Below are 23,627 nucleotides of genomic sequence, written 5' to 3' on the forward strand. Positions count from 1 at the left end.
TATAGACTGATATTCAAAAGCTGATATAGACTGATATTAATCGCTGATATAGACTGATATTTACAGCTGATATAGACTGATATTTACAGCTGAAATTGACTGATATTAATCGCTGATATAGACTGATATTTACAGCTGATATAGACTGATATTTACAGCTGAAATTGACTGATATTTACAGCTGATATAGGCTGATATTTACAGCTGATATAAACTGATGTTTACAGCTGATATAGACTGATATTTACAGCTGATAGAGACTGATATTTACAGCTGATATAGACTGATATTTACAGCTGATATAGACTGATATTTACAGCTGAAATAGACTGATATTTACAGCTGATATAAACTGATATTTACAGCTGATATAGACTGATATTTACAGCTGATATAGACTGATATTTAAAAGCTGATATAGACTGATATTAATGGCTGATATACACTGATATTTACAGCTGATATAGACTGATATTTACAGCTGAAATAGACTGATATTGATAGCTGATATAGACTGATATTGACAGCTGATATAGACTGATATTTACAGGTAATATAGACTGATATTTACAGCTGAAATAGACTGATATTTACAGCTGATATTGACTGATATTTACAGCTGATATAGACTGATATTTACAGTTGATATAGACTGATATTTACAGCTGATAGAGACTGATATTTACAGCTGATATAGACTGATATTTACAGCTGATATAGACTGATATTAATCGCTGATATAGACTGATATTAATCGCTGATATAGACTGATATTTACAGCTGATATAGACTGATATTAATCGCTGATATAGACTTATATTTACAGTTGATATAGACTGATATTTACAGCTGATAGAGACTGATATTTACAGCTGAAATAGACTGATATTAATCGCTGATATAGACTGATATTTACAGCTGATATAGACTGATATTTACAGCTGAAATAGACTACAGCTGATATAGACTGATATTTACAGCAGATATAGACTGATATTTACAGCTGATATAGACTGATATTTAAAAGCTGATATAGACTGATATTAATGGCTGATATACACTGATATTTACAGCTGATATAGACTGATATTTACAGCTGAAATAGACTGATATTGATAGCTGATATAGACTGATATTTACAGCTGATATAGACTGATATTTACAGGTAATATAGACTGATATTTACAGCTGAAATAGACTGATATTTACAGCTGATATTGACTGATATTTACAGCTGATATAGACTGATATTTACAGTTGATATAGACTTATATTTACAGCTGATATAGACTGATATTAATCGCTGATATAGACTGATATTTACAGCTAATATAGACTGATATTTACAGCTGATAGAGACTGATATTTACAGCTGATATAGACTGATATTTACAGCTGATATAGACTGATATTTACAGCTGATATAGACTGATATTTACAGCTGATATTGACTGATATTTACAGTTGATATAGACTGATATTTACAGTTGATATAGACTGATATTTACAGCTGATAGAGACTGATATTTACAGCTGATATAGACTGATATTTATACCTGATATAGACTGATAATTACAGGTATTATTGATTGATATTTACAGCTGAAATAGACTGATATTTACAGCTGATATAGACTGATATTGATAGCTGATATAGACTGATATTGATAGCTGATATGGACTGATATTTACAGCTGATATAGACTGATATTTACAGGTAATATAGACTGATATTTACAGCTGAAATAGACTGATATTGATAGCTGATATAGACTGATATTGACAGCTGATATAGACTTATATTTACAGCTGATATAGACTGATATTGATAGCTGATATAGACTGATATTTACAGCTGATATAGACTTATATTTTCAGCTGATATAGACTGATATTAATCGCTGATATAGACTGATATTTACAGCTGATATAGACTGATATTTACAGCTGATAGAGACTGATATTTACAGCTGATATAGACTGATATTTACAGCTGATATAGACTGATATTTACAGCTGAAATAGACTGATATTTACAACTGATATAAACTGATATTTACAGCTGATATAGACTGATATTATTCGCTGATATAGACTGATATTTACAGCTGATATAGACTGATATTTACAGCTGATATAGACTGATATTTACAGCTGATATAGACTGATATTTACAACTGAAATAGACTGATATTGATAGCTGATATAGACTGATATTTACAGCTGATATAGACTGATATTTACAGGTAATATAGACTGATATTTACAGCTGAAATAGACTGATATTTACAGCTGATATAAACTGATATTTACAGCTGATATAGACTGATATTTACAGTTGATATAGACTGATATTTACAGCTGATATAGACTGATATTTACAGCTGATATAGACTGATATTTACAGCTGATATAGACTGATATTAATCGCTGATATAGACTGATATTTACAGCTGATATAGACTGATATTTACAGCTGATATAGACTGATATTTACAGCTGATATAGACTGATATTTACAGCTGATATAGACTGATATTTACAGCTGAAATTGACTGATATTAATCGCTGATATAGACTGATATTTACAGCTGATATAGACTGATATTTACAGCTGAAATAGACTATTTACAGCTGATATAGACTGATATTTACAGCTGATATAGACTGATATTTACAGCTGATATAGACTGATATTTAAAAGCTGATATAGACTGATATTAATGGCTGATATACACTGATATTTACAGCTGATATAGACTGATATTTACAGCTGAAATAGACTGATATTGATAGCTGATATAGACTGATATTTACAGCTGATATAGACTGATATTAAAAAGCTGATATAGACTGATATTAATGGCTGATATACACTGATATTTACAGCTGATATAGACTGATATTTACAGCTGAAATAGACTGATATTGATAGCTGATATAGACTGATATTTACAGCTTATATAGACTGATATTTACAGGTAATATAGACTGATATTTACAGCTGATATAGACTGATATTAATCGCTGATATAGACTGATATTTACAGCTGATATAGACTGATATTTACAGCTGATATAGACTGATATTTACAGCTGATATAGACTGATATTTACAGCTGATATAGACTGATATTTACAGCTGAAATAGACTGATATTGATAGCTGATATAGACTCATATTTACAGCTGATATAGACTGATATTTACAGGTAATATAGACTGATATTTACAGCTGAAATAGACTGATATTTACAGCTGATATTGACTGATATTTACAGCTGATATAGACTGATATTTACAGTTGATATAGACTGATATTTACAGCTGATAGAGACTGATATTTACAGCTGATATAGACTGATATTTACAGTTGATATAGACTGATATTTACAGCTGATAGAGACTGATGTTTACAGCTGATATAGACTGATATTTACAGCTGATATAGACTGATATTTACAGCTGATATAGACTGATATTTACAGCTGATATAGACTGATATTTACAGCTGATATAGACTGATATTTACAGCTGATATAGACTGATATTTACAGCTGATATAGACTGATATTTACAGCTGAAATTGACTGATATTAATCGCTGATATAGACTGATATTTACAGCTGATATAGACTGATATTTACAGCTGAAATAGACTATTTACAGCTGATATAGACTGATATTTACAGCTGATATAGACTGATATTTACAGTTGATATAGACTGATATTTACAGCTGATATAGACTGATATTTACAGCTGATATAGACTGATATTTACAGCTGATATAGACTGATATTAATCGCTGATATAGACTGATATTTACAGCTGATATAGACTGATATTTAAAGCTGATATAGACTGATATTTACAGCTGATATAGACTGATATTTACAGCTGATATAGACTGATATTTACAGCTGAAATTGACTGATATTAATCGCTGATATAGACTGATATTTACAGCTGATATAGACTGATATTTACAGCTGAAATAGACTATTTACAGCTGATATAGACTGATATTTACAGCTGATATAGACTGATATTTACAGCTGATATAGACTGATATTTAAAAGCTGATATAGACTGATATTAATGGCTGATATACACTGATATTTACAGCTGATATAGACTGATATTTACAGCTGAAATAGACTGATATTGATAGCTGATATAGACTGATATTTACAGCTGATATAGACTGATATTTAAAAGCTGATATAGACTGATATTAATGGCTGATATACACTGATATTTACAGCTGATATAGACTGATATTTACAGCTGAAATAGACTGATATTGATAGCTGATATAGACTGATATTTACAGCTTATATAGACTGATATTTACAGGTAATATAGACTGATATTTACAGCTGATATAGACTGATATTAATCGCTGATATAGACTGATATTTACAGCTGATATAGACTGATATTTACAGCTGATATAGACTGATATTTACAGCTGATATAGACTGATATTTACAGCTGATATAGACTGATATTTACAGCTGAAATAGACTGATATTGATAGCTGATATAGACTGATATTTACAGCTGATATAGACTGATATTTACAGGTAATATAGACTGATATTTACAGCTGAAATAGACTGATATTTACAGCTGATATTGACTGATATTTACAGCTGATATAGACTGATATTTACAGTTGATATAGACTGATATTTACAGCTGATAGAGACTGATATTTACAGCTGATATAGACTGATATTTACAGCTGATATAGACTGATATTTACAGCTGATAGAGACTGATATTTACAGCTGATATAGACTGATATTTACAGCTGATATAGACTGATATTTACAGCTGATATAGACTGATATTTACAGCTGATATAGACTGATATTTACAGCTGATATAGACTGATATTTACAGCTGATATAGACTGATATTTACAGCTGATATAGACTGATATTTACAGCTGAAGTTGACTGATATTAATCGCTGATATAGACTGATATTTACAGCTGATATAGACTGATATTTACAGCTGATATAGACTGATATTTACAGCTGATATAGACTGATATTTACAGCTGATATAGACTGATATTTAAAAGCTGATATAGACTGATATTAATGGCTGATATACACTGATATTTACAGCTGATATAGACTGATATTTACAGCTGAAATAGACTGATATTGATAGCTGATATAGACTGATATTTACAGCTGATATAGACTGATATTTACAGCTAATATAGACTGATATTTACAGCTGAAATAGACTGATATTTACAGCTGATATTGACTGATATTTACAGCTGATATAGACTGATATTTACAGTTGATATAGACTGATATTTACAGCTGATATAGACTGATATTAATCGCTGATATAGACTGATATTTACAGCTGATATAGACTGATATTTACAGCTGATATAGACTGATATTTACAGCTGATATAGACTGATATTTACAGCTGATATAGACTGATATTTACAGCTGAAATTGACTGATATTAATCGCTGATATAGACTGATATTTACAGCTGATATAGACTGATATTTACAGCTGAAATAGACTATTTACAGCTGATATAGACTGATATTTACAGCTGATATAGACTGATATTTACAGCTAATATAGACTGATATTTACAGCTGAAATAGACTGATATTTACAGCTGATATTGACTGATATTTACAGCTGATATAGACTGATATTTACAGTTGATATAGACTGATATTTACAGCTGATATAGACTGATATTTACAGCTGATATAGACTGATATTTACAGCTGATATAGACTGATATTTACAGCTGATATAGACTGATATTTACAGCTGATATAGACTGATATTTACAGCTGAAATTGACTGATATTAATCGCTGATATAGACTGATATTTACAGCTGATATAGACTGATATTTACAGCTGATATAGACTGCTATTTACAGCTGATATAGACTGATATTTACAGCTGATATAGACTGATATTTACAGCAGATATAGACTGATATTTACAGCTGATATAGACTGATATTTACAGCTGAAATTGACTGATATTAATCGCTGATATAGACTGATATTTCCAGCTGATATAGACTGATATTTACAGCTGATATAGACTAATATTTACAGCTGATATAGACTGATATTTACAGCTGATATAGTCTGATATTTACAGCTGAAATTGACTGATATTAATCGCTGATATAGACTGATATTTACAGCTGATATAGACTGATATTTACAGCTGATATAGACTGATATTTACAGCTGATATAGACTGATATTTACAGCTGATATAGACTGATATTAACAGCTGATATAGACTGATATTTACAGCTGATATAGACTGATATTTACAGCTGAAATTGACTGATATTAATCGCTGATATAGACTGATATTTACAGCTGATATAGACTGATATTTACAGCTGATATAGACTGATATTTACAGCTGATATAAACTGATATTTACAGCTGATATAAACTGATATTTACAGCTGATATAGACTGATATTTACAGCTGATATAGACTGATATTTACAGCTGATATAGACTGATATTTACAGCTGATATAGACTGATATTTACAGCTGAAATAGACTGATATTTACAGCTGATATAGACTGATATTTACAGCTGATATAGACTGATATTTACAGCTGATATAGACTGATATTTACAGCTGATATAGACTGATATTTACAGCTGATATAGACTGATATTTACAGCTGATATAGACTGATATTTACAGCTGAAATAGACTGATATTGATAGCTGATATAGACTGATATTTACAGCTGATATAGACTGATATTTACAGGTAATATAGACTGATATTTACAGCTGAAATAGACTGATATTTACAGCTGATATAGACTGATATTTACAGCTGATATAGACTGATATTTACAGTTGATATAGACTGATATTTACAGCTGATATAGACTGATATTTACAGCTGATATAGACTGATATTTACAGCTGATATAGACTGATATTTACAGCTGATATAGACTGATATTTACAGCTGATATAGACTGATATTCACAGCTGATATAGACTGATATTTACAGCTGATATAGACTGATGTTTACAGTTGATATAGACTGATATTTACAGCTGATAGAGACTGATATTTACAGCTGAAATAGACTGATATTAATCGCTGATATAGACTGATATTTACAGCTGATATAGACTGATATTTACAGCTGAAATAGACTACAGCTGATATAGACTGATATTTACAGCTGATATAGACTGATATTTACAGCTGATATAGACTGATATTTACAGCTGATATAGACTGATATTTACAGCTGATATATACTGATATTTACAGCTGATATAGACTGATATTTACAGCTGATATAGACTGATATTTACAGCTGATATAGACTGATATTTACAGCTGATATAGACTGATATTTACAGCTGATATAGACTGATATTTACAGCTGAAATAGACTGATATTTACAGCTGATATAGACTGATATTTACAGCTGATATAGACTGATATTTACAGCTGATATAGACTTATATTTACAGCTGATATAGACTGATATTTACAGCTGATATAGACTGATATTTACAGCTGATATAGACTGATATTTACAGCTGATAGAGACTGATATTTACAGCTGATATAGACTGATATTTACAGCTGATATAGACTGATATTTACAGCTGATGTAGACTGATATTTACAGCTGATATAGACTGATATTTACAGCTGATATAGACTGATATTTACAGCTGATATAGACTGATATTTACAGCTGATATAGACTGATATTTACAGCTGATATAGACTGATATTTACAGCTGATATAGACTGATATTTACAGCTAATACACACTGATATTTACAGCTGATATAGACTGATATTTACAGCTGATATAGACTGATATTTACAGCTGATATAGACTGATATTTACAGCTGATATAGACTGATATTTACAGCTGATATAGACTGATATTTACAGCTGATACAGACTGATATTTACAGCTGATATAGACTGACAGTTATAGCTGATATAGACTGATATTTACAGCTGATATAGACTGACAGTTATAGCTGATATAGACTGATATTTACAGCTGATATAGACTGATATTTACAGCTGATGTAGACTGATATTTTCAGCTGATATAGACTGATATTTACAGCTGATATAGACTGATATTTACAGCTGATATAGACTGATATTTACAGCTGATATAGACTGATATTTACAGCTGATATAGACTGATATTTACAGCTGATATAGACTGATATTTACAGCTGATATAGACTGATATTTACAGCTGATATAGACTGATTTTTACAGCTGATGTAGACTGATATTTACAGCTGATATAGACTGATATTTACAGCTGATATAGACTGATATTTACAGCTGATATAGACTGATATTTACAGCTGATATAGACTGATATTTACAACTGATATAGACTGATATTTACAGCTGATATAGACTGATATTTACAGCTGATGTAGACTGATATTTACAGCTGATATAGACTGATATTTACAGCTGAAATAGACTGATATTTACAGCTGATATAGACTGATATTTACAGCTGATATAGACTGATATTTACAGCTGATAGAGACTGATATTTACAGCTGATATAGACTGATATTTACAGCTGATATAGACTGATATTTACAGCTGATGTAGACTGATATTTACAGCTGATATAGACTGATATTTACAGCTGATATAGACTGATATTTACAGCTGATATAGACTGATATTTACAGCTGATATAGACTGATATTTACAGCTGATATAGACTGATATTTACAGCTGATATAGACTGATATTAATCGCTGATATAGACTGATATTTACAGCTGATATAGACTGATATTTACAGCTGATAGACTATTTACAGCTGATATAGACTGATATTTACAGCTGATATAGACTGATATTTACAGCTGATATAGACTGATATTTACAGCTGATATAGACTGATATTTACAGCTGATATAGACTGATATTTACAGCTGATATAGACTGATATTTACAGCTGAAATAGACTGATATTTACAGCTGATATAGACTGATATTTACAGCTGATATAGACTGATATTAAAAGCTGATATAGACTGATATTAATGGCTGATATACACTGATATTTACAGCTGATATAGACTGATATTTACAGCTGATATAGACTGATATTTACAGCTGATATAGACTGATATTTACAGCTGATATAGACTGATATTTACAGCTGATATAGACTGATATTTACAGCTGACATAGACTGATATTTACAGCTGATATAGACTGATATTTACAGCTGATATAGACTGATATTTACAGCTGATATAGACTGATATTTACAGCTGATATAGACTGATATTTACAGCTGATATAGACTGATATTTACAGATGATATAGACTGATATTTACAGCTGATATAGACTGATATTTACAGCTGATATAGACTGATATTTACAGCTGATATAGACTGATATTTACAGCTGATATAGACTGATATTTACAGCTGATATAGACTGATATTTACAGCTGAGATAGACTGATATTTACAGCTGATATAGACTGATATTTACAGCTGATATAGACTGATATTTACAGCTGATATAGACTGATATTTACAGCTGATATAGACTGATATTTACAGCTGATACAGACTGATATTTACAGCTGATATAGACTGATATTTACAGCTGATATAGACTGATATTTACAGCTGATATAGGCTGATATTTACAGCTGATATAGACTGATATTTACAGCTGATATAGACTGATATTTACAGCTGATGTAGACTGATATTTACAGCTGATATAGACTGATATTTACAGCTAATACACACTGATATTTACAGCTGATATAGACTGATATTTACAGCTGATATAGACTGATATACACAGCTGATATAGACTGATATTTACAGCTGATATAGACCGATATTTACAGCTGATATAGACCAATATTTACAGCTGATATAGACCGATATTTACAGCTGATATAGACTGATATTTACAGCTGATATAGACCGATATTTACAGCTGATACAGACTGATATTTACAGCTGATATAGACTGATATTTACAGCTGATATAGACTGATATTTACAGCTGATATAGACTGATATTTACAGCTGATATAGACTGATATTTACAGCTGATATAGACTGATATTTACAGTTGATATAGACTGATATTTACAGCTGATGTAGACTGATATTTACAGCTGATGTAGACTGATATTTACAGCTGATATAGACTGATATTTACAGCTGATATAGACTGATATTTACAGCTGATATAGACTGATATTTACAGCTGATGTAGACTGATATTTACAGCTGATGTAGACTGATATTTACAGCTGATATAGACTGATATTTACAGCTGATATAGACTGATATTTACAGCTGATATAGACTGATATTGATAGCTGATATAGACTCATATTTACAGCTGATATAGACTGATATTTACAGCTGATATAGACTGATATTGATAGGCTGATATAGACTGATATTTACAGCTGATATAGACTGATATTTACAGCTGAAATAGACTGATATTGATAGCTGATATAGACTGATATTTACAGCTGATATAGACTGATATTTACAGGTAATATAGACTGATATTTACAGCTGAAATAGACTGATATTTATAGCTGATATAGACTGATATTTTAAGCTGATATAGAGTGATATTTACAGGTGATATAGACTGATATTTACAGCTGATATAGACTGATATTTACAGCTGATATAGACTGATATTTACAGCTGATATAGACTGATATTTACAGCTGATATAGACTGATATTTACAGCTAATATAGACTGATATTTACAGCTGATATAGACTGATATTTACAGCTGATATAGACTGATATTTACAGCTGATATTGACTGATATTTACAGCTGATATAGACTGATATTTACAGTTGATATAGACTGATATTTACAGCTGATAGAGACTGATATTTACAGCTGATATAGACTGATATTTACAGTTGATATAGACTGATATTTACAGCTGATAGAGACTGATATTTACAGCTGATATAGACTGATATTTACAGCTGATATAGACTGATATTTACAGCTGATATAGACTGATATTTACAGCTGATATAGACTGATATTTACAGCTGATATAGACTGATATTTACAGCTGATATAGACTGATATTTACAGCTGATATAGACTGATATTTACAGCTGAAGTTGACTGATATTAATCGCTGATATAGACTGATATTTACAGCTGATATAGACTGATATTTACAGCTGATATAGACTGATATTTACAGCTGATATAGACTGATATTTACAGCTGATATAGACTGATATTTAAAAGCTGATATAGACTGATATTAATGGCTGATATACACTGATATTTACAGCTGATATAGACTGATATTTACAGCTGAAATAGACTGATATTGATAGCTGATATAGACTGATATTTACAGCTGATATAGACTGATATTTACAGCTAATATAGACTGATATTTACAGCTGAAATAGACTGATATTTACAGCTGATATTGACTGATATTTACAGCTGATATAGACTGATATTTACAGTTGATATAGACTGATATTTACAGCTGATATAGACTGATATTAATCGCTGATATAGACTGATATTTACAGCTGATATAGACTGATATTTACAGCTGATATAGACTGATATTTACAGCTGATATAGACTGATATTTACAGCTGATATAGACTGATATTTACAGCTGAAATTGACTGATATTAATCGCTGATATAGACTGATATTTACAGCTGATATAGACTGATATTTACAGCTGATAGAGACTGATATTTACAGCTGATATACACTGATATTTACAGCTGAAATTGACTGATATTAATCGCTGATATAGACTGATATTTACAGCTGATATAGACTGATATTTACAGGTAATATAGACTGATATTTACAGCTGAAATAGACTGATATTGATAGCTGATATAGACTGATATTTACAGCTGATATAGACTGATATTTATACCTGATATAGACTGATAATTACAGGTATTATTGATTGATATTTACAGCTGAAATAGACTGATATTTACAGCTGATATAAACTGATATTTACAGCTGATATAGACTGATATTTACAGCTGATATAGACTGATATTTACAGCTGATATTGACTGATATTTACAGCTGATATAGACTGATATTTACAGCTGATATAGGCTGATATTTACAGCTGATATAAACTGATGTTTACAGCTGATATAGACTGATATTTACAGCAGATATAGACTGATTTTTACAGCTGATATAGACTGATATTTACAGCTGATATAGACTGATATTTACAGGTAATATAGACTGATATTTACAGCTGAAATAGACTGATATTGATAGCTGATATAGACTGATATTTACAGCTGATATAGACTGATATTTATAAGTGATATAGACTGATAATTAAAGGTAATATAGACTGATATTTACAGCTGATAGAGACTGATATTTACAGCTGTTATAGACTGATATTTACAGCTGATATAGACTGATATTTACAGATAATATAGACTGATATTTACAGCTGAAATAGACTGATATTGATAGCTGATATAGACTGATATTTACAGCTGATATAGACTGATATTTACAGGTAATATAGACTGATATTTACAGCTGAAATAGACTGATATTTATAGCTGATATAGACTGATATTTACAGCTGATATAGACTGATATTTACAGCTGATATAGACTTATATTTACAGCTGATATAGACTGATATTGATAGCTGATATATACTGATATTTACAGCTGATATAGACTTATATTTTCAGCTGATATAGACTGATATCAATCGCTGATATATACTGATATTTACAGCTGATATAGACTGATATTTACAACTGAAATAGACTGATATTGATAGCTGATATAAACTGATATTTACAGCTGATATAGACTGATATTAATCGCTGATATAGACTGATATTTACAGCTGATATAGACTGATATTTACAGGTAATATAGACTGATATTTACAGCTGAAATAGACTGATATTGATAGCTGATAGACTGATATTTACAGCTGATATAGACTGATATTTACAGGTAATATAGACTGATATTTACAGCTGAAATAGACTGATATTGATAGCTGATATAGACTGATATTTACAGCAGATATAGACTGATATTTTCAGGTAATATAGACTGATATTTACAGCTGAAATTGACTGATATTTACAGCTGATATAGACTGATATTTACAGCTGATATAGACTGATATTTACAGCTAATATAGACTGATATTTACAGCTGAAATAGACTGATATTTACAGCTGATATTGACTGATATTTACAGCTGATATAGACTGATATTTACAGTTGATATAGACTTATATTTACAGCTGATATAGACTGATATTAATCGCTGATATAGACTGATATTTACAGCTGATATAGACAGTTATATTTACAGCTGATAGAGACTGATATTTACAGCTGATATAGACTGATATTTACAGCTGATATAGACTGATATTTACAGCTGAAATTGACTGATATTAATCGCTGATATAGACTGATATTTACAGCTGATATAGACTGCTATTTACAGCAGATATAGACTGATATTTACAGCTGATATAGACTGATATTTACAGCTGAAATTGACTGATATTAATCGCTGATATAGACTGATATTTACAGCTGATATAGACTGATATTTACAGCTGATATAGACTGATATTTACAGCTGATATAGACTGATATTTACAGGTAATATAGACTGATATTTACAGCTGAAATAGACTGATATTTACAGCTGATATTGACTGATATTTACAGCTGATATAGACTGATATTTACAGCTGATATAGACTGATATTTACAGTTGATATAGACTGATATTTACAGTTGATATAGACTGATATTTACAGCTGATATAGACTGATATTTACAGCTGATATTGACTGATATTTACAGCTGATATAGACTGATATTTACAGCTGATATTGACTGATATTTACAGCTGATATAGACTGATATTTACAGCTGATAGAGACTGATATTTACAGCTGATATAGACTGATATTTACAGCTGATATAGACTGATATTAATCGCTGATATAGACTGATATTTACAGCCAATATAGACTGATATTTACAGCTGAAATAGACTATTTACAGCTGATATAGACTGATATTTACAGCTGATATAGACTGATATTTACAGCTGATATAGACTGATATTTAAAAGCTGATATAGACTGATATTAATGGCTGATATACACTGATATTTACAGCTGATATAGACTGATATTTACAGCTGAAATAGACTGATATTGATAGCTGATATAGACTGATATTTACAGCTGATATAGACTGATATTTACAGGTAATATAGACTGATATTTACAGCTGAAATAGACTGATATTTACAGCTGATATTGACTGATATTTACAGCTGATATAGACTGATATTTACAGCAGATATAGACTGATATTTACAGCTGATATAGACTGATATTTAAAAGCTGATATAGACTGATATTTACAGCTGATATAGACTGATATTAATCGCTGATATAGACTGATATTTACAGCTGATATAGACTGATATTTACAGCTGATATAGACTGATATTTACAGCTGATAGAGACTGATATTTACAGCTGATATAGACTGATATTTACAGCTGATATAGACTGATATTTACAGCTGATATAGACTGATATTTACAGCTGATATAGACTGATATTTACAGCTGATATAGACTGATATTTACAGCTGATATAGACTGATATTTACAGCTGATATAGACTGATATTTACAGCTGATATAGACTGATATTTACAGCTGATATAAACTGATATTTACAGCTGATATAGACTGATATTTAAAAGCTGATATAGACTGATATTTACAGCTGATATAGACTGATATTTACAGCTGATGTAGACTGATATTTACAGCTGATATAGACTGATATTTAAAAGCTGATATAGACTGATATTTACAGCTGATATAGACTGATATTTACAGCTGATATAGACTGATATTTAAAAGCTGATATAGACTGATATTTATCTGAAACAGGGGTTTTTTTGTTTTTGCTGACGTACTGTAATGAACCTCTTTTCTTAATCTATGTCTGTTTTGTGTCTGTAGTTGTGAGCGTAGAGAGTCGGGAGGCCCACCTCAGCTCTCTGGTGTTGGAGGCAGAGCGGCGGGCAGCCGACCTGGCGGCCCAGGCACAGAGAGATGGTCTTTCTCTAGAGGCGTGTCAAAAGGACAAGCAGCTGCGGGCGTGGGAGTGGAGGAGCAAACTTTACAAACGCATGAGGACGGGCTTCCAGCACGCACGTCAGTGTTCATTCATTCTTTATTCTCTGCCTGTGTGGATATGAATGAGAAGGGCTCAGCTTATAGTAAGGTTACAGAAATTTAGCAACAGTTGAGAATCATTTCAACAAGATTTTATAAAAATCTAAAAGAAGTTTCAGTTATTTCTGAACAAAGTTTTTGATTAAAATCTTTTGAAAATATTAAAGAATGACTGAAAACGTTCTGACAAAAGAGAGATTTTAATGTCATTTTCTTAAAGATGTGATTAAAAATTTTATAGAATATATTATGGCAAAAGTTTGGACAAAGTTTCTGTAAGATCAGTGACTGATTTCAAGATTTTGATCAAGTTTTAAATGTTAGGGTGAAAGTTTTTGACAAAATTTAATATTTTTTTGTGGAGAGGATGACAGAACCTCAACTCTTACTGAAAAAATTAGATATGCTAAATATGTTGTTGGAAACTTTAGCACAAATATTCTAGACTGTCTAGATTTTTCCACCAAATGTTTTTTTCAGAAATGACCTAGTTAAAAATGTACTCGTTTCAGAATTAAATTAAAAATTTTTTTTGAAAACTTTGTACTAAAGTCTAGATATTTTTTTCCCAAATTTTTAAGAGTTTTTTTTAAGAAAATGTAAAACTTTTTTACTTCATTTTTTGTGAATTTAACAGCATTTTCTTGTTGTTAAAGAAGCTTAGGAACAAAGTTTGAGCAGATTTTTTGTTTGTTTTTTAATTTTGATTTGATTTTTAAGTTGCTTTGGATATTTTTGCCAAAAGTTTCTGAAAATGAGGACAAAGTTTCTGTGAGAAGGTGACTGATTTTTATTCATTTGATTTCAGGTCAAGGTTTTAAACATTTTTACAAAATTCTGAGTTTTCTTCATGGGCAAAAATTGGCAGAACCTCAATGATGACTGAAAACATCCTAGAGGTTTATGAAGTACGATATTAGAACTTATTTAAAATTTCTTTAAAAAAAAATTCTACCAGAGCTTTGAAATGTTTTACTAAAATTTTATAATTTTTAAAAAATTTTGAGATTTTGGCCTTAGCATAATTTTATTTGTTAAGTTTCTAAATGTTTTTCTTTGAAGAATTGTTTGGTTAAAAAAAAAACAATTTTTCCAAAAGTTTCATCTAAACCCTTAAAACCCTACTATTTAAAAAAACAAAAACCTTTATAGATTTTCTTGCAGATTTTTTGTAAACCTGCAACAACATTTTTATATTTCACCAAAGTCTCATGTTTCCAATGAGAAATGTAAAAATTATGACAAAGGTTTCTTAAAGTTTTTTACAGTTTATCTTTAGATTTTTGTTATAACTCTCAGATATAAACTTTTCTTAAATGATGACCAAATTTTGATTATTTTTGGCCAAACTTTCTGAAAAATTTGGGCTCAAACTCCAAAAGTTTCAGATAAAAGTTTTGACTATTTTTCTTCAGAAGTTTTCAAAACTTCTTTCAGCTGTAAATTTTTAAAATGTCATCTTTCTGAACATCTATCTAAATGTAGAGACTTTTTGTCAAAAATAGTTAAACTTACATAATTTATATAAATATATAACGATGGATTCAGACTGTGTGGGACAGTTTTGTAATTTTGACTGTTTTTGTTTTGGCTGTAGTCGTGATGTTCGATTCATTTTGTGGTTCACGTGTTCTTTGAACTGAACTAGAATCATGTCCGGGTTTAATATTCTGCTATCATGACATCTCTGATTTTAATCCTGTGTATTGAATTAACATGATATGAGCTGGTAATTTCTCTCATTAGGACGCTCTGCTGTGAGCTTCCTGCTGTCTGTTATTTTATCACATTACCACACCTGATCACACCTGCTACTTCACTGTCAGATCTCATTAAAGCAGAGCTCTTTATAATGGCAATTTTTAGCTCTTTATTGTTCTTAATTCTCTCTGTAGAGGAGTAGAAAGATCTGTATGCATATAAATGAGCTTAAAGTTTTAACATGTTTTATCACTAATTATCTAGAAATCTCCTTAACAGTGGTAACTTTGAGTAGAGCCGTTCAGCTTCGAAAGAACTGAGCAGCATTGTCTCTCAATGATCAATCAGCACGCTGATGTGTTCGATACAGACTTTAATCAGGTTAAACTTAAACACTATTGATCAGGAGCATGCTGACCCAGAGGGGTTCCTTAAAACCAGACATAATCAGTCAAACCCAGACAGAATAGCTACACAGTGCCAGAATGTCTCCATAAGGAGTTAAGTCAAAGATGGCAGAGAAATCAACTTAAATAACAGCAGTAGGAAGACGAGGCAGACGGACTACAAACAGACACTCAGATGAACAAAACTGAACCAAGACAAGCACAGGAAGAAGACGCAAAAACATTTTCCATTCAAGTATGTGCTGTCTTCTCCTCCATCATCTTTATCTTGCTCTCTATCCCTGCTTTCTTCTCCTCCATCATCTTCATCTCGCTCTCTATCCCTGCATTCTTCTCCTCCATCATCTTTATCTCGCTCTCTATCCCTGCATTCTTCTCCTCCATCATCTTTGTCTCGCTCTCTATCCCTGCTTTCTTCTCCTCCATCATCTTCATCTCGCTATCTATCCCTGCTTTCTTCTCCTCCATCACCTGTGTCTCGCTCTCTATCCCTGCTTTCTTCTCCTCCATCACCTGTGTCTCACTCTCTATCCCTGCTTTCTTCTCCTCCATCATCGTCTTGCTCTCTATCCCTGCTTTCTTCTCCTCCATCATCTTTGTCTCGCTCTCTATCCCTGCTTTCTTCTCCTCCATCATCTTTGTCTCGCTCTCTATCCCTGCTTTCTTCTTCATCATCCTGTTTTTGCTCTCTATCCCTGCTTTCTTCTCCTCCATCATCTTTATCTCGCTCTCTATCCCTGCTTTCTTCTCCTCCATCATCTTTGTCTCGCTCTCTATCCCTGCTTATTTCTCCTCCATCATCTTTATCTCGCTCTCTATCTCTGCTTTCTTCTCCTCCATCATCTTTGTCTCGCATTCTGTCCCTGCTTTCTTCTCCTCCATCATCGTCTCGCTCTTTATCCCTGCTTATTTCTCCTCCATCATCTTTATCTCGCTCTCTATCTCTGCTTTCTTCTCCTCCATCATCTTTGTCTCGCATTCTGTCCCTGCTTTCTTCTCCTCCATCATCTTTGTCTCGCTCTCTATCCCTGCTTTCTTCTCCTCCATCATCTTCATCTCGCTCTCTATCCCTGCATTCTTCTCCTCCATCATCTTTATCTCGCTCTCTATCCCTGCATTCTTCTCCTCCATCATCTTTGTCTCGCTCTCTATCCCTGCTTTCTTCTCCTCCATCATCTTCATCTCGCTATCTATCCCTGCTTTCTTCTCCTCCATCACCTGTGTCTCGCTCTCTATCCCTGCTTTCTTCTCCTCCATCACCTGTGTCTCGCTCTCTATCCCTGCTTTCTTCTCCTCCATCATCGTCTTGCTCTCTATCCCTGCTTTCTTCTCCTCCATCATCTTTGTCTCGCTCTCTATCCCTGCTTTCTTCTCCTCCATCATCTTTGTCTCGCTCTCTATCCCTGCTTTCTTCTTCATCATCCTGTTTTTGCTCTCTATCCCTGCTTTCTTCTCCTCCATCATCTTTATCTCGCTCTCTATCCCTGCTTTCTTCTCCTCCATCATCTTTGTCTCGCTCTCTATCCCTGCTTATTTCTCCTCCATCATCTTTATCTCGCTCTCTATCTCTGCTTTCTTCTCCTCCATCATCTTTGTCTCGCATTCTGTCCCTGCTTTCTTCTCCTCCATCATCGTCTCGCTCTTTATCCCTGCTTATTTCTCCTCCATCATCTTTATCTCGCTCTCTATCTCTGCTTTCTTCTCCTCCATCATCTTTGTCTCGCATTCTGTCCCTGCTTTCTTCTCCTCCATCATCTTTGTCTCGCTCTCTATCCCTGCTTTCTACTCCTCCATCACCTTTATCTCACTCTCTATCCCTGCTTTCGTCTCCTCCATCACCTTTATCTCACTCTCTATACCTGCTTTCTTCTCCTCCATCACCTTTATCTCACTCTCTATCCCTGCCTTCTTCTCCTCCATCATCTTCATCTCGCTCTCTATCCCTGCTTTCGTCTCCTCCATCACCTTTATCTCACTCTCTATCCCTGCTTTCTTCTCCTCCATCACCTTTATCTCACTCTATATCCCTGCTTTCTTCTCCTCCATCATCTTCATCTTGCTCTCTATACCTGCTTTCTTCTTCATCATCCTGTTTTTGCTCTCTATCCATGCTTTCTTCTCCTCCATCATCTTTGCCTCACCTCTGTCCCTGCTTTCTTCTCCTCCATCATCTTTATCTCACTTTCTGTCCCTGGTTTCTTCTTCATCATCCTGTTTTTGCTCTATGTCCCTGCCTTCTTCTCTTCAATCATCCTCATAAACTGACTTGACTTTGACTTTGACTTGAGAGTGATGAAAAAAGAATTGAATTCTTCCAAGAGAGCTCTCTCCATGTCAGCAAATTGGAGGATGTTTGGTGTTTTCCACATGTCCTCAGCCATCATCTGAAATGTTTATATTGGATTCTGATTCTTATTTTTCTTTGATATCCTGAGTTGATAATGGTTTAAGATGAGCGATGAGTGAATAGTTCTTAGTTCCCTTATGTAGTTGTACTAGCATGATCACACCAGTCACTTCCTTTTTGATTTCCTTCTTATAGTGTTCTCTTAGCCATAGATACCTGTAAAATTCATTTTATCCAGCTGTGTTTTTTTCCTCTCTGTGCCCCTGCATAGGTGCCCCGGAGGCCCCGTCTATGGTTCGTCTGAGCGTGAGCAGTAGCACGACGCTGACAGTCACATTTCAGGAGCCACAGTGTCTCAACTCCACAGTGGTGACCAAATACAGAGGTAAAAACACAAAATACACGAACATAGCACAGTACAAGAGGAAACCTTTCCCCATGATACTCTAAACCAGGGGTGTAAAATTCAATCGCAGCGGGGGCCGGATTCTGAACTTGGGTCTAACCTGAGAGCCTACCAGGGTCAATATTTAACCATAAAATGTCAACCTTGTTTTCACCAGAAATTAATTATGGGCGTTAAAACTTTGCACTGATGGTAAATGATTTTGCGATTAAAAGGTGAACATGGTAAGTTAAAAACTCAAAATCTGAGATAAGAAGACGAACTTAGAAGTTTAAAAGTTAAAAACATGATATTTAAAGTCAAAATGTTTTTAAAAGGCAAAATATGAGATAGAATGCTGAAACCATTAATTTTAAAAGTCAAAAAATGAGATAAAATTCAAATTCATGATTTTTAACAGTCTGTATATGAGGTAAACATCAAAATCATGAGTTTCAAATGTAAAAAAACTGAGGTATAATTCAAAATCATGGTTTTAAAAGGTAAAAAAAAAAACTGAGATAAAAATTAGTTTTTAAGGTAAGAAAATGAGATAAAAGTTAAAGTTAGGAGTTGAAAAAGGTCCATATGTGAGGTAAAATGCAAAACCATTATTTCTAAAATTTCTCAATCGGATTTAAAATTTAAAATGATTAATCTTAAAGGTAAAAATATGAGGTAAAAAAGTCAAAGTTATGAGATGTAAAGGTTAAAATATGAAAACAAAAGTCAAAATCATAACTTTTAGTCATAACTGTGAGACACAAAATTGAAAATATAGAGAAAACATAAATTTCTTCCCCAAGTTCCTGACTTTTATCAAATTATTTTCACTCTTTACTTTTTCAGATTTTTTATAAATCATCCAGGTTAAGTTTACATTTTTATACTAGAGGAAATCTGCAGACCTCATACTGGTGGGCCAAATATAATAAAGATATCATTTGATCTGGTGTGCCGGGTATAACTGGGCCGGATTTGGCCCCTGAGCCTAGAGTTTGACACCCCTGTTGTAAACTGTTGAGATGCACCTGTTAATAAAGCCATGCTAGAGCATTAAGGATCTCCACTCTGTGTCTGAGCGCCCTAAACAAACAGAGATGATGTTAATGCATCGTCTAAACGGGGTCAGAGTGGCCCCATCACCCTTATGTTTTCCTCTGGGAAAAGCAGTCTCATTTAAATTCTGCTGGGTTTGGTTCGCTTTCATCGTATTTTAACATCTTTAAAGGCGGAGCCTACAACCGTGTGATTCTTTTGTGCAACCTCTATAAAGAAGAACCTTGAACATGTCTCCTGCTGCTGCTGAAGCTGTCACGATCCTCTTTCTTTGAATACGTCAGCTATTGTTTATGATAAAACCTCCTTTTATGCAGCTGTTAAAGCTTTGAGATGTGTTCATACGGCCTGTTTTATCTGATTTGAAGTCATAGCTGATAGGGAAACAAACGGTGCGATACAAGGACAGAACGGTGCGCTGTTTTCTAACCCAGAGAAGCAGAATTAAGAGACATGGTCGGAGACAGCCCCAGGTCATGAGCTCAGAAGGTTAACGATGATTCTCTGGTCCCAGGAGGAACCATCGATTTTTTAATGAAACTAAAAATCAGCGTTTACTGTCAGCTACTTAACCTCTGTCTGTCTGTGTGTTTCAGTGGAGTGGAGCTGCCTAAAGGATTTCTCTCTGCTCGCCGGAGAGACGGTGTTGGATAATCTGCAGAGCCTGAAGTGCATCATCAGCGGCCTCACCACGGTAACAGCAGCATCCCTCCTCCGCTCAGTGTCCTCTCATCACACAGACGCAGAAAAAAAAGAAAAACACTGTGTACTTTCCTCTGCAGCTTTTAGAGAAACAACAATCAGCTTTTGTCCTGAAAGGCTGAAGGAAGAGCTGAGGAACAAAACCCCCGCAGTGTTTCTACGTCTCTGTTTGATTTCTTATCAACACACTGAAAACAGACCTGCAGCGGGCGGCTGAAGGGGGAATTTAATCTAAAATATGAGCAAACAAAACAACAAAGTGACTGGAAACAACAACAACCTAAGAGACGACAAATGTCTGCAGAGAAATACAAGAGATGGTAAACATAAGGACAAAAACAGGAGCAAAAACTGAACCCAAGCTGTGCCATCCGACTGGAACTGTTGTTTAAATGAACACATCAGTCACAAAGAGGCCAAAATACAACAAAAACATCCAGAAACAACAGGCTTCCATGTCTGCATCCTCACAGACCCTGCACTCTGCAGATGATGTAAATCAGGGGTGTCAAACTCAAGGTTCGAGGACCAAATCTGGCCTGTGGTGCAGTTACACCCGGCCCACCAGTATGAGGTCTGCAGATTTCCTCCAGTATAACAATGTAAACTTAACCTTGATTTTAATGCTTTTTAAAAGCCCAGCTAGGGACGGGCATTGCAAATTAGCTCAGGCTACAAATGCTGTAGTATGTGGCAACGGTTGACTTGCTTCATACTTGTCCCTGTACAAATAAACATTAAATAAATTAATGAATAAATTAGGACTGACAGCCTCAATTTGATTGGTCGATTAATTGATTGGAGAGCTTTAGGTCGACCAAGATCACCCTGGTCGGCGAATCCCCCCCCCAAAAGACGCTGGTGTGGGGGCAAAAGCATGTGAGCAGCTGAGAGAGAGACGTGCTGCTGAGAACAGGAGCAATGCAGCTCCTGGAATTACAGGTAGAGAAGCACACAAAGCTACCAGAGTGGGATATTTTCTGATATTTTACAGAAACAACACATCAACTCGTCACAGAGTTGCAGGCTGTTTGTATTGAAGTGGCGCTGCTGAGTCTCTCTGCTCTGCCCTCCCTCACTGTATCAAATCCCGCGGTCAGTTTAATTTACATGTCGGCAAATAGGCTACATAGTATAATGTCGTTTTATAATGTCCTTAAAGTGTTCACGTTAGCGTTAGCTTCTCTTACAGTCACACAGAAAGGAGAGGTGATAAAAGGCGATGTCTGCTGGTCATTAAGTCCTGACGAGCGAATTTTTTTCCTTTCACCTCCGTATATAAACGCTGCATGCTGTCTGCTTTATGCTCGTGAATGACACAGTGCGGGCTGGATCAAGTGACCCTGTTAATAGTTGCAGTTACAAACGAATGAAAAACGATGATCTGAGGTTATTTTGTAGGCTGTGTGAGTTTAAAGAGTTAACGCGCCGGGATCACGGAGATCAAAGGCAGGTGCACGCTGATCGTCTCTCAGTTAATTATATTATATAGTAAGACGCGATGAGCTGAAAAGATGTATTAATGCTTCCAAAGGCTTGTTACGTTCATTTTAGGATCATTTAGAGTACCAAGCAGGTGCAGTGAGGAGCCTGGATGGATTGAATTAGTCCCCAACGAGGTAACTTTTTATAATGACTGAAAT

At 33.4% G+C, this 23,627-nt stretch overlaps 1 protein-coding gene across 1 annotated transcript in view; it reads left to right on the plus strand.

The window, feature by feature from the left end:
- Positions 1-23,627, plus strand: part of ankfn1 (ankyrin repeat and fibronectin type III domain containing 1) — a 198,624-nt gene that overhangs the window by 140,216 nt on the left and 34,781 nt on the right. The window contains exons 10-12 of the mRNA XM_041815146.1: positions 15,168-15,362; positions 20,110-20,223; positions 21,879-21,976. Coding sequence (XP_041671080.1) covers positions 15,168-15,362; positions 20,110-20,223; positions 21,879-21,976 — 407 coding nt within the window. The remainder of the gene's footprint in view (positions 1-15,167; positions 15,363-20,109; positions 20,224-21,878; positions 21,977-23,627) is intronic.

Source organism: Cheilinus undulatus, linkage group 20 (assembly GCF_018320785.1).
Source record: "Cheilinus undulatus linkage group 20, ASM1832078v1, whole genome shotgun sequence".
NCBI classification, from domain to species: Eukaryota; Metazoa; Chordata; class Actinopteri; order Labriformes; family Labridae; genus Cheilinus; species Cheilinus undulatus.